The 14,189-nt window shown below is 38.9% G+C and overlaps 1 protein-coding gene across 1 annotated transcript in view; it reads left to right on the top strand.

Annotated features, from left to right (window-relative positions):
* Nucleotides 1–14,189, top strand: part of rptor (regulatory associated protein of MTOR, complex 1) — a 355,394-nt gene that overhangs the window by 32,698 nt on the left and 308,507 nt on the right. The window contains exon 3 of the mRNA XM_068003988.1: nt 3,336–3,418. Within this exon, the coding sequence (XP_067860089.1) occupies nt 3,336–3,418 (83 nt within the window). The remainder of the gene's footprint in view (nt 1–3,335; nt 3,419–14,189) is intronic.

The raw sequence follows: 14,189 nt of genomic DNA, 5'->3' as shown, positions 1-14,189 counted from the left end.
TCATGATTTTTTATTGGTTTCCATTCAAGGGATAGGCAAAATAATTTCTACTGATTGTGTGTTTATCACTGAATTGCTTGTTCATCTTTAGTAAAATAAATTTGTGTAATAATTTTACCTTAAAATAAAGTATGAAATTTTAATTCTCTATTGCTTATCAAAGATGTGAGAGAGATCCCACAGAGGCATAGGATAATTCAGTAGCCAAAACCAGTTAATAGAAAGGTTGTTCTGTTCATTATCTAGATATCAATGCTGGTGAAGATATTGTAGAAACCAAAGGGAGTCGAGACACTAGTGAGAGTGATCTAAAATTCAGGAGGCAAAAAAAATCTAGATTTAAAAAGGGTATAAAAGACCCAAAAATGTAACTATGGTTATGAAAATGATAGGGCTCCGTTGTAAGTCGATGGACCTGAACCTGGTGGTTTTTCAATTATATAGGTTAGAGGAGGGAGTAGGAATTATAGAAACTGCTTTCTTTTGCCCAGGTGCGACAATCTTTATCTACGTTTTGCAGAAAGTGGCTGAAACATCTTGCCACAAGAATTTGTTAAATTTACTTTGCTTGTGTCCTGTAATAAGTTGCATTAAAATTAATACTTTAAACAGCTGAGGGCGTTGTGGTGGAAGTGATCGATGTGAAGTGTTGGTTATAAATGATGCAGTATGTCATGCAGTCATGCAGTTGTCACTATGAAAAATAGGTAAATTGGGTTTGTAGGTGGTCTAAATTTTTAAGATGTGAATTAACTATGCAGCAATTGGGATTTAAAAAAAAATCTTTTTATCAAGTATTTAATACAGTTCAAATAACTTCCATTGGGCAGGAAAGCAAGTGACTTACTTCCCTATCACTACCAATTCTTCAGTGGCGCAGTTAACTGCTGAAGGTATGTGAGGACAACTTGGGGTGATCGTTCATTTGCCCTGTCTCTGAAGAAGCCTCTAATCTCCACACCTCCCCCTTTGCTACCCTCAGTTGCCCAACCAAGATAGCCATCTCATAGTGCAGGGATATCCCCTTGTTATTCCACGGTGTGGCTAAGATCAACTTATGTTTCTGGGCTGCCTAAGCCTTTCTCGTTTCAAAAGAAATCTCTGGTTAATGTTGCAGTTTTCTGCTACACAATATTTGCACATGTTCTAGTGGCCAAAGAGTGCCAATTGGGCAAGGTTCATCTATGGTCAGCGATGATTTCAGAGAGGAGCTAAGTGCATATGTGTTGCCTGGGTTTATTTTAGTTTGGCCTAGATATTTTCTTCCTAATAAAAATAAGTTGTTTTCCAGTGAAAATATTTTGATCCATGAAGGTAGACCTTGCAGTGGATCAAACAAGTTTATAATCTGTTGGATATTTTATCTAACGGAAATAGTGAACCAGAAAGAATATTTTAAAAAAAAATTCTTGTTTAGTCTTAGATGCTGTTTCAAATTATATCTGAACAATTTTTAAATGTTGCTTTGATGTACTGGTGAATATGGGGTAGAAGGAGAACAATGTATTCAGAATCAAACAAATCACTGGGAATATAAATCAGGTCCATCTGTGTCCAAGAAAAGGTATAGAATCATAAGAATATTCGAGCACAGAAACCGGTCATTCAGCTCATCATGTCTGTGCTGATTATTTTCTCCACGTGAGCCACCTTGTCTAATCCCAGTATCCTCCTTGATCCCCATACTCTTTAGTATTGCTCATTTTCAATGAATGATTCCCTTTTGAAAGTACTTATGGACTTCGATTCAACAATGTTTGTGGCAGAGACGTTAATTCTAACCATGCTTTGTGTAGGGTTTTTTTCCTGACCTGTCCTTTAATTCTTTTTGTGGTTATTTTAAATTTGTGCCTGTCTCATTACTGTCTCGGCGATCAGTGGGAACAATATTATTTATTCAAAAGAATGAATATGCCAGGCATAGAGGCAATGATAGTAAAGGCGCAGCTAAGGTGGGCTGGTCACTTAGTCCGAATGCCTGTTCATAGAATACTTTCTTGGGTAGTCTAGTGTGAGCAGAAGCTTGGTAAACGTACTTGTGGTGGTCAGTTCAAAATAATAAGGATTTCCTAAAGACCAATCCAAATTAATGTGGGACCTTAATTGACATGGGAGCATGATGTTTGTGACAGGAAGAAGTGGCAAACGATGGCTTATGATGGCACGACAAAACTTGAAGGAAGTCGTAACCAGCTAGCCGAAGAAAAGAGTGCCCAGAGTAAACGAAGGAAAGATCAACTCTCCGCTCAATCTGATATCCAATGCCGTGTGTGTGGGAAAACATTCCTTGCGAACATCAGACTTTACAGTCATATGCGAACTCAGAACCTGTATTAAATTGGAGATGAAGCATAGGCTGTCATCATCCACGACGATGGACAAACCATCATCATCGTTATTATTTACATTATCATCATCCTTCATAATCTTGAAGACTTTTCAGATTATCCCTCAACTTTGTAGAAAGTTACCTTGGTTGTGATCATTCTTTTATTGCAATCTGCACTGGATTCATGTAGATAGGGCTAACCAAAGGAACTCATGTTAATGTTTTGAATGTAAAGAGTTTACATCCAAAACATTTTTTCCTTTCCTTAGATGCTGTCGAACCTGTGCATTTTCAGAAAAAAGCTTTCTATATTTCAGATTCCCAGCATTTGCATTTTTTTACTCTATCTCGAATCGATTGCCAAAACAATGTAAAGCAAATCCATTTTAGATTGTGTATATGTAATTTGCTGGGAAATTGAAACAGTCCTGCTGCAATTTGTTTGTTTGCATCTTTTTGCCATTTAAATAAATGCAGACCATACCTTGAGTACTATGTCTAGTTTTCACCAAGATGCAGGGAAACATCCAACTAAGGTGTTAGCCTTGGCTCAGTGGTAGCACTCTCTCCTCTTGAGTTGGAAGGTTGTGGGATAAAGTCCCACTCCAGACACTTGAGCAACTAATCTAGGCTGACACTTCAGTGCAGTACTGAGCGGCTGCTGCACTGTCGGAGGTGCCGTCTTCGGATGAGACGTTAAACTCAGGCCCTGTCTGCCCACTCAGTTGGGCGTAAAAGATTCCATAGAACTATTAGAAGAAAAGCAGGGGAGTTCTGGTGTTCTGGCCAATCCTCAACCAACGTCACCAAAACATATAAGTGCAAGTTCTTTCTTTTCTCTCGCTAATCATGTTTAAAATACATACTGGTGCTTAAACTTCCATTTTGTTTGAAGCAAATGGCTGTTTTCTTCTAAGCCCACAGTCCTTAATGAATTAGTTTTTGCCATATTTATACCTGTAGGTGATTGTCTCATTAGAATTTTTTTGCTGTTAATACCTTACAGATCCACTGTCCATGAGCCCTCAGAAAGCTTTGGAAAGCATTGGTGCTAACTTACAGAAGCAGTATGAGAATTGGCAGCCAAGGGTGAGTTTTGTTTCATTCAGTTTGTGTACTTATGAAGCATTCTGAATAAATTTGGCAAATTACGATGAAACTGCAGGGCTTTACTAAATGCGCAATTAAAGCCCAGACAGAATGCAGAATTTGTAACCGTATTCTACTTAGTAAGTGGAAGCTAAATAGTATTTGATTGAGAAACTGTTCACCATTGTCTTGTCTTGCATTATCCTGATGCATTTTTTTTTCCAAGTTACAGGAATGTGTTGTTGTTCAGATGCTATAGTCTGCAGCTTCTCTATTTCCTGGTGGCAATAACCTGAATTCTCTGCATCTTCTACATTTGTATTTATTTAAATGGTGATTTCACAAGGATGCAGTATCACTCCATTATTTCTTCAGTTCTCATTTTAGGCAGTCACTTGTTTTTCATTCAGCTTTATCTGGAGAGTAGGAGGTTTAGGGGTGATCTTATAGAAGTCTATAAAATAATGAGGGGCATAGATAAGGTAGATAGTCAAAATCTTTTCTCAAAGGTAGGGGAGTCTATAACGAGGGGGCATAGATTTAAGGTGAGAGGGGAGAGATACAAAAGGGTCCAGAGGGGCAATTTTTTCACTCAAAGGGTGGTGAGTGTCTGGAACGAGCTGCCAGAGGCAGTAGTAGAGGCGGGTACAATTTTGTCTTTTAAAAAGCATTTGGACAGTTACATGGGTAAGATGGGTATAGAGGGATATGGGCCAAGTGCAGGCAACTGGGACTTTCTTAGTGGTATAAACTGGGCGACATGGACATGTTGGGCCGAAGGGCCTGTTTCCATGTTGTAAACTTCTATGATTCTATTCTATGATTCTATCTGTTGTAGCTTTTAAGTTTTAATTACAATTCAAGAAATTGCAACTTAAGTTTTGGCTACAGTTGATGATGAATAGAAAAGTGAGACAACTGCATAAGTCATAACTGGAACAATTTATGGTGTGTAAAATTTGAGTTTCCTTATGTATAGTGCTTGGTTTTCTGATCCTTACCAGTTTTGGAGATGCTGACCTAATGTAAAGCTCTAACTACATTTGAGTTGGTCAGTATTAGAGATGATTGCTGCTGATATGCAAAATAAGTAATTATAAATTAGTATGTGTCACTCCTGACAAGCCTGTGATGATGTACCGCATTTAATTGTGGTCTTGAATAAATTTTGGATTCAGGATTATTAGAAATGCAACTAGGGAATACAGTGGATAGGTGGGCTAGATGGACTGAATGACTTCTGTCTGAAACTGTTAATATGATTCCAGTCCACTTTTAAAATTCTTGGATGGATTTATGTAGAATCTTTTGTTTTTAATTGTTATGCATTATCAGGGTTTTGCATATCAGAAGTTATGTTAAACTTGTGTAGAACTTTGGTTAGACCTCACTTAGAATTCTGTGAAAAGTTCTGGTCTCCATATTATAAAAAAGATAGAGGCACCGGAGAAGGTGCAAAAAAGATTTACTCGGATGATACAAGAATTGAGAGGTTATATCTAACAGGAAGGATTGAGCAGGCTGGGGCTCTTTTCTAGAGAAAAGAGAAGATTGAGGGGTGACCTGATAGAGATCTCTAAGATAATGAAAGAGTTTGCACTTTCATTTCCACTTGTGGGGGAGCCCAAAACTAGAGATCATCAATATAAGATAGTCACTAATAAATCCAATAGGGAATTCAGGAGTAACTTCTTTCCCCAAAGTGTGGTAATAATGTGGAATGGGCTACCACAAGGAGTAGTTGAGGCAAATAGCATAGATACATTTAAGGGGAAGCTAGATAAACACATGAGAAAGGAATAGAAGGATATGCTGATAGGGTTAAATGAAGTAGGGAGGGAAGAGGCTCGTGTGGAGCATAAACACCAGCATGGACCTGTTGGGCCGAATGGCCTGTTTCTATGCTGTACGTTCTATGAAATCTGTGTAATTCTATGTAATCCAATGGGGGATTTTCCTTGCAAGAGCTTTGTTCACTGAGGCATTATAAGTGACATAATTCTGTGCCAGTGCTGTCGTCTTGGAACAGTCCTTATCCAGTATTGACCCTATTCAAAAAAGTTTAGTACTGAGATCTTTTGAACTTTTTGTGTGCAGGGTTCACTATTTTTGAAACAGAGCTGGATTTAGTTATCGTGTTAAGATTTTCCACAGATGGCTTACTACTTCAGAGCTGATTAAATGAAGGTTTCTAATCTCTGTGGCTACGCTTAGTATTTAGAAGGTATTGTATACATTTAGAGTGGAATACATAGTGCATAAAATACATTTAGGGTGTCGAGATAATCACCCTACAGTTATAAATGGTGACATTCTGGTAATCTTGCTTTGTTTGGATTTCATATGAATTTTTTTAAAACAACGTTAATAACTTTATCAACTTGTCCTCTCACTTTTAAACATCAGTGTGTCTGAAACAAGAGTCTGCTTTTAAAGTTTTACCATTTAGTGTATACAGTGAAACCTGTGAATTACAGACACCTAAGGGTCCTTGTATGTACTGAAAGCTGCTGCAGGGGGGGATTCAAACTCCAGGGACCAGCCGGGACAGTGGCTGCAGAGGGGATTTAAACCCCGATACAGATAAGGGACAGTGTCTGCAGGGGGGATTTAAACCCCGATACAGATAGGGACAGTGTCTAGTTTTTATATTTGTAAACAATTTTACAACACCAAGTTATAGTCCAGCAATTTTATTTTAAATTCACAAGCTTTCGGAGGCTTCCTCCTTCGTCAGGTGAACGATGTGAAAATCACATCGTTCACCTGACGAAGGTGAACGATGTGATTTTCACATCGTTCACCTGACGAAGGAGGAAGCCTCCGAAAGCTTGTGAATTTAAAATAAAATTGCTGGACTATAACTCAGTTTTTATATGTATAATTGTGTGCGTGCGCGTGCAGTTGTATGGAATGGGCTTGAAGTGGGGAGCATGAAGTGAATTGTTTCATGCATCTGGTTGGTTTTGTGGCTGTTGGTTCCAGATTGGTAGTTTTGGAACAAAATTAAGAAAACCAATTTTGATTGGTTATATTTGTGTGGCTAACTGGTTCCTGATTGGTAGTGGTAGCTTTTACTACATGTCTAGCGGCAATTAGATATTCGAGTAAAGCAAAGTACTGAACAGAACACAGTGATTATTTAAGGCAATAATTTAAACATGACCAGCAATATGCAACTCTTCTATAGTCTCAAGTCCATGGGTTACAAGTTGAAAAGCACATGGTGAGCAGTTAACTTCAGTGTCCATTGCCAGATCTTGTTTGACTACCTTAAGCTGTACGATTGCTCCCTTTCTACAAGAATATCCATTTAGGAACAGGAGTAGGCCATTTAGCCCCTCGAACCTCTTCCGCCATTCAATAAGATCATGGCTGATCTGTGACCTAACTCCACACACCTGCCGTAGCCCCGTATCCCTTAATACTTTTGGTTAACAAAAATCTATCAATCTCAGATTTAAAATGAACAATTGAGCTAGCATCAACTGCCGTTTGCGGAAGAGTGTTCCAAAGTTCTGCCACCCATTGCGTGCAGAAGTGTTTCCTAACTTTACTACTTTCCTACTTCAAGATCATCTGGAAACTGGTCCATGCTCCTCTTCCCTACCACCAACAACTTCTTTACTCTCCCCATTTCACCCTCCGTCCTCATTTTGGACACATAGCTCCCTCCCTCCTGATTCTTCCTCAACTATTGGCCCTCCTTCCTGCCATCTTTCCAACCAAGTCCCTACCACTCAGTATTCAGTTTCTCCTCTGTCTTCACTTTACCCCTCATTACACTCACCTTGCCCAGGTAGGCATCTACTTGCCCCTTTGATCCTTCCACTGTCCCTGCTCTTAACCATCAACTACCCCTCCTGAGCTCCATATATACTGGCATCATTGGCCTGTCTCTCTTACCTTCAAAAATGCTGCTTACCACCATCTTCAAAAAAAAACTCCTCAGTCCAACCATTCAGCCAAGTGACAGTACTAACTCCAACCTGTCTTTTCCTCCCAATATCCTGGAATGTATTGTTGCCTTGCAACCAGATTCCAATATCTGTGTTTGAGACCCTCCAACCTGCTTTTTTTTGCCCTGTCCACAATGCCTGGGCTGCGCCGGTCAAAGTCACCTACATGATCCGTTGCAATTTTCTATTGTTGCTTATTGTTTGTCATCCATCTTGACCTCTTGTCACCTGTGGCACCATACACCATTCCATTCTCTCCCTAACATCTCTCCTTTGCAGTCGATGTCAGCTGGACTACTGTCTTGTAATTCCTCTTGTGGATGTTATGGAGGAGAATTTTTGCGGGATTCTTCTGAACTCTTGCCATAACTTTGGAAGATCAGTGGTAACTATGAGAAACTGGGTAAACTACTGTTTAGCCATTAACACTGTTGTTCCTGGGATTTCAATGATCTGTTGAAGTTACAGCTGTAGATTGGTTATGGTATTGGAGTTTTAGCCTAGAGGTTGAGTGTTCAAATCCCACCGTGGCAAGTTTGAAATTAAATCCAAGAAATCTGGTAATTTGTGGAATGGCACCAGGATTGTCATATAACCTCAACTGGTTTATTAATGTCTTTTAGGGAAGGGAACCTGCCACCTCTACCCGGTCTGGCTTGCAAGTGACTCCAGTTCCACTGTAGATGGTTGACTATTAATGCTGTCAGAGAACTAAGGATGGACTATAAATGATACCTTGCCAGTGTTGCCTACATAAAGCAATTAGATAAACAATTCTTCTGCAAGGTATCTTTTAGGTGAACAATGAGCTGGTGGGTACTCAGTGCCACTTGTTGCCTTCGGTCCTCTTCAGCTATGGCAGGAAATGGGGAGAGGAGAGGATGTCAGGTGTTGTGGGCCTTCAGGAAGGAGGTCCACACTGTTCCGTACTTCTAGCTGGGGGTGAAGCCCAAAACGACTTTGTGACTCAGCTATTCACTGAGTTTTTTAAAGGTACACTGAATAGGTACTGTGAAGACCACAAATAGGAATTCTTCATTTAGAATGATGTTTAGCTACCCTCTGCCTCATCCAAATATTCCACAAGTAATATGCTTGCATCGTAAGTGCAATGTACTCCTCAAATTATATTCGGAATCCATTCTGTCAAACGATGAAGCATCTGCTGCTGCAGTGAGTGATTGTAGGTGCTTAAGTCGTTTATTTTGCGTGCCTTGTTGCACATGAGCATAATGAGTAAAAATGTTATGTAATGCTTAACCTTGTACTGTCTATTGCCTGCCCATCCGTTCATGTGTGCAGAACAGTGCATCAAATTTTAGGCACTTAACCTCCATTAGTTTTCTGCTTCAGTTGTTTTATTTGTAATGTGCTACATGAACATTCGAAGACTATTTGTGGCATAATATTTCAAGGTAGTATAAAACTATGCTTGACTTGGACTGAAATATATACTTTGTGGGCTACCTCTTATACTTCTAGTTTACTCTGCTTCGTGAAATTTTAATAGGCATTTCCTTTTTAATAAATGGCGGACATACGATTTTTGCTAGGTATCTGTGTGGCCATCAGAGGTCTGTCTGGTCATCAGCGTTCTGTCCATTGCATTGGATTTTTGTTTTTGTTGACTTAATAGAACATTTTTTTGCACGCTAATAAATTTTCTGCAGTGATGACCCTCAGTTTTGTATTGGAGTCCATTGGAGGAGTTTGCACTGGCAATTCTAAGTCTATACAAGTGCTATGTCCAATTTAATCTCTAATTGCTATCTTAGAGAGTAAGAGAAATGACTAAATCCAAGGTGAAAATAGAAGTGAAATTTTTAGTTTACTTTTCAAGACTGGTGAGTTGAACTAAATTCTAATTGAGTGTGACTAATAGGAATTAACTTTCATATTTTTGACTTTCAGGTTGAATTGGAAAAAACAATGTTTTGGAGTCAAAGATATAGCATTTTTGTTCAGTGGAGAAATAAACCTTTCGAACTGGTCGTAAAGAGAGAAATGTAACATTTTTAATTAATATAAAACTCTGTTAGTGAGCCAGACATCAATGTTCGTAGTAGAATCAAAACCCTCAATCAGTCATGGAGGAACTGTGGAATAGACATCTTAACCTGTGGAAGTGGGCTCACTCTGGAACAATCTAATACTGTCCTGATCTTTACTATTGGTACATGAACATCCCTAATTTCATTAACCTGACGGGTTATAGAAAACTTGTACACTGCAGAAAATATGATTTTCGTGTTTTGCCCACCCCAATAGAAAATGAAATAAACTTACATTCAGTATAGTGTCTCTTCACCGAAACCATCAAAAACAACCACCTTCCTCTTTTGAAGGGATGGGGTGAGGTTGAACTAACATCCTGTGAGCTGGGTATTATACTTAAAAAGGATGAGTTCTCCAAAGAAAATTACTTTGTGAGGACTGATGATTTATCTTCAATAAAACATTCATTGTAATTCTATTTACCAGATCTAAAACACAGTTGGAAACTTAAATTTGTTTCTGTACAACACCTGAGTTGAGTAAGAATTCAACTTTAATGCTGATTGGTGATTAAGAAAAACATTTTGTCTGGATACAAGGGAAATATAAATAATGCTGTCTGCTCAATACCCATATTTTATTCATGATAAAACATAAAATACCTGCATATGTTACAAAAAAATACAAAGAAATAAATAGCAAAAATTGCTTTGCACTGTAAAATAGTCACTGTCAGCTAAAGCAGATGCACTTTTCTAGTTGGATAATATTTTCATTGAATAATTCAGATCCTGTTACAGCGGATAAATATAAGAAATTGGCCTTATGGCTGTTATAGTTCGTTCTTAAATATGAAAGGCCCATAAATCACCAGCTCCTTGGTCTTTGCACGTGCAAGAGTTGGCTGTTATTCTATTTACTTAGTGAATTAGTTTTTTTTTATTCAGCTTGGAATGGGCTGTACATTTGCGCACTTTGATAGTTTTTAATAAGGTTGGATTCTGTACTTAAAAAGGATTTGGTGGTAATGTGTCTCAATGCACAAACGTTCTTTACAATGGAATTTTTAAAATTCTTCATAATTTCTCACAATGACTGTTTCCTAAATTTGGGCAGGATGCTTGGTTGAGATGCTGAGTGGAACATGGAACTTTTGTACGTATCCCTAATGAGTAGCTAATATCATATGGACATTGACAGAAACCTGTACGTGCTGATGTGTTAGATGGAAAAAGGGAAATTAAAATTAGTTATATTAGATACCGGCTAAATCTCTGACCAATCAGTATTGAAGTAAATTCCGCAATGTGTTTCAAAAATAGAAGATGCGAGACAGACTCGGGTCTACAAATATCACTGGAGAGAACAGATGAGTTAAAGTTTCAGGTGTGGATCCTTTGTTCACATGTGTTTCTTCTGTTTTCATAATTCAAGGAGTAGTTAAACATAAGAATGCATAAATTGAAAGTCATGTTGGTTACTTACTGGATCCACAAACTCTGGTTTTTAGACATCATGGCAGTTAGCAGAGACTGGTTCCTACTGCTTTGCAGGAATGATCTCTTCCACAAATGGGTGGACAAATATTACATTTGGACTTGGAGATATTCAGGTTGATGGCCTCATTGTTGAAAGATGATGATCACGACTGTTCAATCATGGTCTCCTGACCCAATGATAGATACCTCAAGTCAGTTTTCACAAGGTATGTACTAATAGAGTGTAGTCAGTCAGTCCCATCTTATGCAATGTCCTACGTAATCTGGAGTCCTAACAGAAACATCATTACAAGATCAGATCAAGTTTCTTCATTATTTTGAATACAAGATGGTTGAAAATTGAGACTGGAGTATTTGTTTAATTTGCTTGCAATTTCATATGAAGCTATGGGTTACTTAAAGAGAAAATTAGTGTGTTGTAAATATGTGTAGTAATCTGCTTCTGCTTGCATGATTATAAACTTAACTTCATAAACATTAAAAGTCCATGGAATGATTGCTTTGAACTCGACTTCTGAGTCTACGAGGAACAAATGAAGTTTTGATTCAAAACCCTAGAGATAACCTGAATAAATTATTACAATGAGTAACAATGCCTTATTATTAAATTGCTGGGATTTTCATCTCAAATAAAAGTAGTGCATCTCCTGTGGCATTGGTTGGATGATATGCTGTTTTATAATGACGGGACTAGTGTACATGGTGTATCTCTCTCTATATGAAATGATGGCATTGGTGACCGATTTCTGTGGATTGGGCCGTACCTATTTCATACTGATGGTGGATGCTTTGAAAGAACAGAAGATTCAAATATATAGTCACCTCCTGTGGTGTTGCTTTGTGAGTCAGAGGATACACTTCTTTTATATTGACTGGAATGTTATACGATGTAACACATAATGTATTATTCAGTATAATTGATCTGTAGTTTTGCTAATGGAATTTGGTCAGTCCATGAGCAAAAGTACTCCATTCACAGTGTTCAAAAAGTAAATACTTGCATTTCTATAATGGCCTATCATGTCTCAAAGCACTTCACATATAACGAATTACCTCATTTTGTGCGACTTGTCACAAATTTTGGATTTTCAGTCTCTGTGACTTCCTTTCCAGATTTCTGCAGACTGTGTCTGTCCTTTCTTAGCTGGACAGGAAGACAAAGGCTTTATGAATGACCTGCCTTCAACTCTCTGTGCCTGGGGATTGGTCAGTCAAACTGCCAATTAAAACTGCCCTCCTTCGGGCTTCTGGTGGCTAAAGCCTGTTGAGCTCACATGAATGAAGCCAATCTCAATGATCCTCTTGTTTCAAGCTAGTGTGGAATGCTGGAAGCACCATTTTGGACAAACATTTTATCTGAATCTAATCCATATTCCTGGAAGCTATTGTGGATTTAATCTCTTGAGGCTGAATTTAGTTTGGCAGATAGAAACGCAATACCTCCTAGGCCAAATAGACAAAAATCCTGAAATGTGAAATTACTGTTATGTTGGTAATCATTTCCAAACAGCAATGAGATGAATAACACAGTTCATCAGTTTTGGATGTACTGGTTGAAGGAAGAATGTTGGTCACAAAATGAGTAGAGAAAGCGCATAGACTGAGAGGAATCTGACCACGGCCACTCTTCAAGATGTCTAAATATAGGATCAAATATGATTAAAAGATAGCAAACAGTAAGTTTAAATCCAACAGAAAATCATTAGACAGGCTTGATGGAAAAAGCATGACAAGAAAAAGTTGTGTGTGGTGACTGGTTTTAAAAATGATGTGGAGATGCCGGTGATGGACTGGGGTTGACAAATGTAAGGAATCTTACAACACCAGGTTATAGCCACAACTATTTTATTTGAAAATCACAAGCTTTCGGAGGCTTTCTCCTTCGTCAGGTGAGCGTGGGACTCCTTGAACGTTTCGCATTTATAGTCAGAGAACAATACCTGGTGATTACAGATAATCTTTCCAACTGCCCGTTGTCAAGGCAATCAAAGTGTTCAGACAGAGAGGTGTTACTTACAGGACCACCGAATATACAAACGGCCAGAACACAAGACACAGAGAGAGAGAGAGAGAGAGAGAGAGAGAAACATCCGAAAGGAAGAGAAAGACAGAGAATGACCCGTTGTATTAAAAACAGATAACTTTTTTTCGCTGGTGGGGTTACGTGTAGCGTGACATGAACCCAAGATCCCGGTTGAGGCCATCCTCATGGGTGCGGAACTTGGCTATCAATTTCTGTTCGATTTTGCGTTGTCGTGTGTCTCGAAGGCCGCCTTGGAGAACCCTTACCCGAAGATCGGTGGCTGAATGTCCTTGACTGCTGAAGTGTTCCCCGACTGGGAGGGAACCCTCCTGTCTGGCAATTGTTGCGCGGTGTCCGTTCATCCGTTGTCGCAGTGTCTGCATGGTCTCGCCAATGTACCATCCTTTCCTGCAACGTATGAGGTAGACAACGTTGGCCGAGTCACAGTTGTATGAACCATGTACCTGGTGGGTGGTGTCCTCTCGTGTGATGGTGGTATCTGTGTCGATGATCTGACATGTCTTGCAGAGGTTGCCGTGGCAGGGTTGTGTGGTGTCGTGGACGCTGTTCTCCTGAAAGCTGGGTAATTTGCTGCGAACGATGGTTTTAAAAAGGCAGTCACCAAGCTAAAACTAGTCTTAAAAAAAACACCTTGTCATAATGCCATCTTCTAGATGTGATGTTAATTTCTATGAAATTTATGAACTCCCTGCTCTCTGAATTGTGCTGTGGGACCTTCAACATTCAATTAAACCTGGAGACAAGGCCTTGATTTATCATCACATCTGGAGGGGATGTCACTGTGACAAAGTTTTTTTAAAAGTAGTTTTGGCTTGGTGGCTGTCCTCGTAAAACCAGTCACCACACACTTTTTCCTGTTATTTTTCCATCAAGCCTGTCTAATGATTTTCTCTTGCATTTAAACTTACTGTCCGCTACCTTTTAATTGGATTTGACCTGATATTTAGACATCTAGAAGAAGAGTGGCTGTAGTCATATTCCTCTCAGTCTATGCGCTGTTTTGGTAGTCCGATTTCTTTCCGTCCCACAGTCCTTGCACACAGAACTAGGAAGGATGTGAGAGACTGAAGAGCGAAGTTTCTCTCATCTGAATTGAATTTTTCCTTTTTCCAAAATCCAAAAAATGAATTGGAATACTTCGCAAGTAAATACAGGCTTTGATTATCATCAGCTGTGCTTTGTTGATTGTCAGTGCTTTTCCAACCGAGATTGAAACAGACCAATGTTAACAGACCAATGTTATCGTATTTTAGCTCAAATGTATTTGCTGATGC

This window comes from Heptranchias perlo, chromosome 23 (genome assembly GCF_035084215.1).
Source record: "Heptranchias perlo isolate sHepPer1 chromosome 23, sHepPer1.hap1, whole genome shotgun sequence".
Classification (NCBI taxonomy): domain Eukaryota; kingdom Metazoa; phylum Chordata; class Chondrichthyes; order Hexanchiformes; family Hexanchidae; genus Heptranchias; species Heptranchias perlo.
The sequence above is the reverse complement of the archived record's forward strand: the minus strand, read 5'-3'. Positions and strand labels throughout refer to the sequence as shown.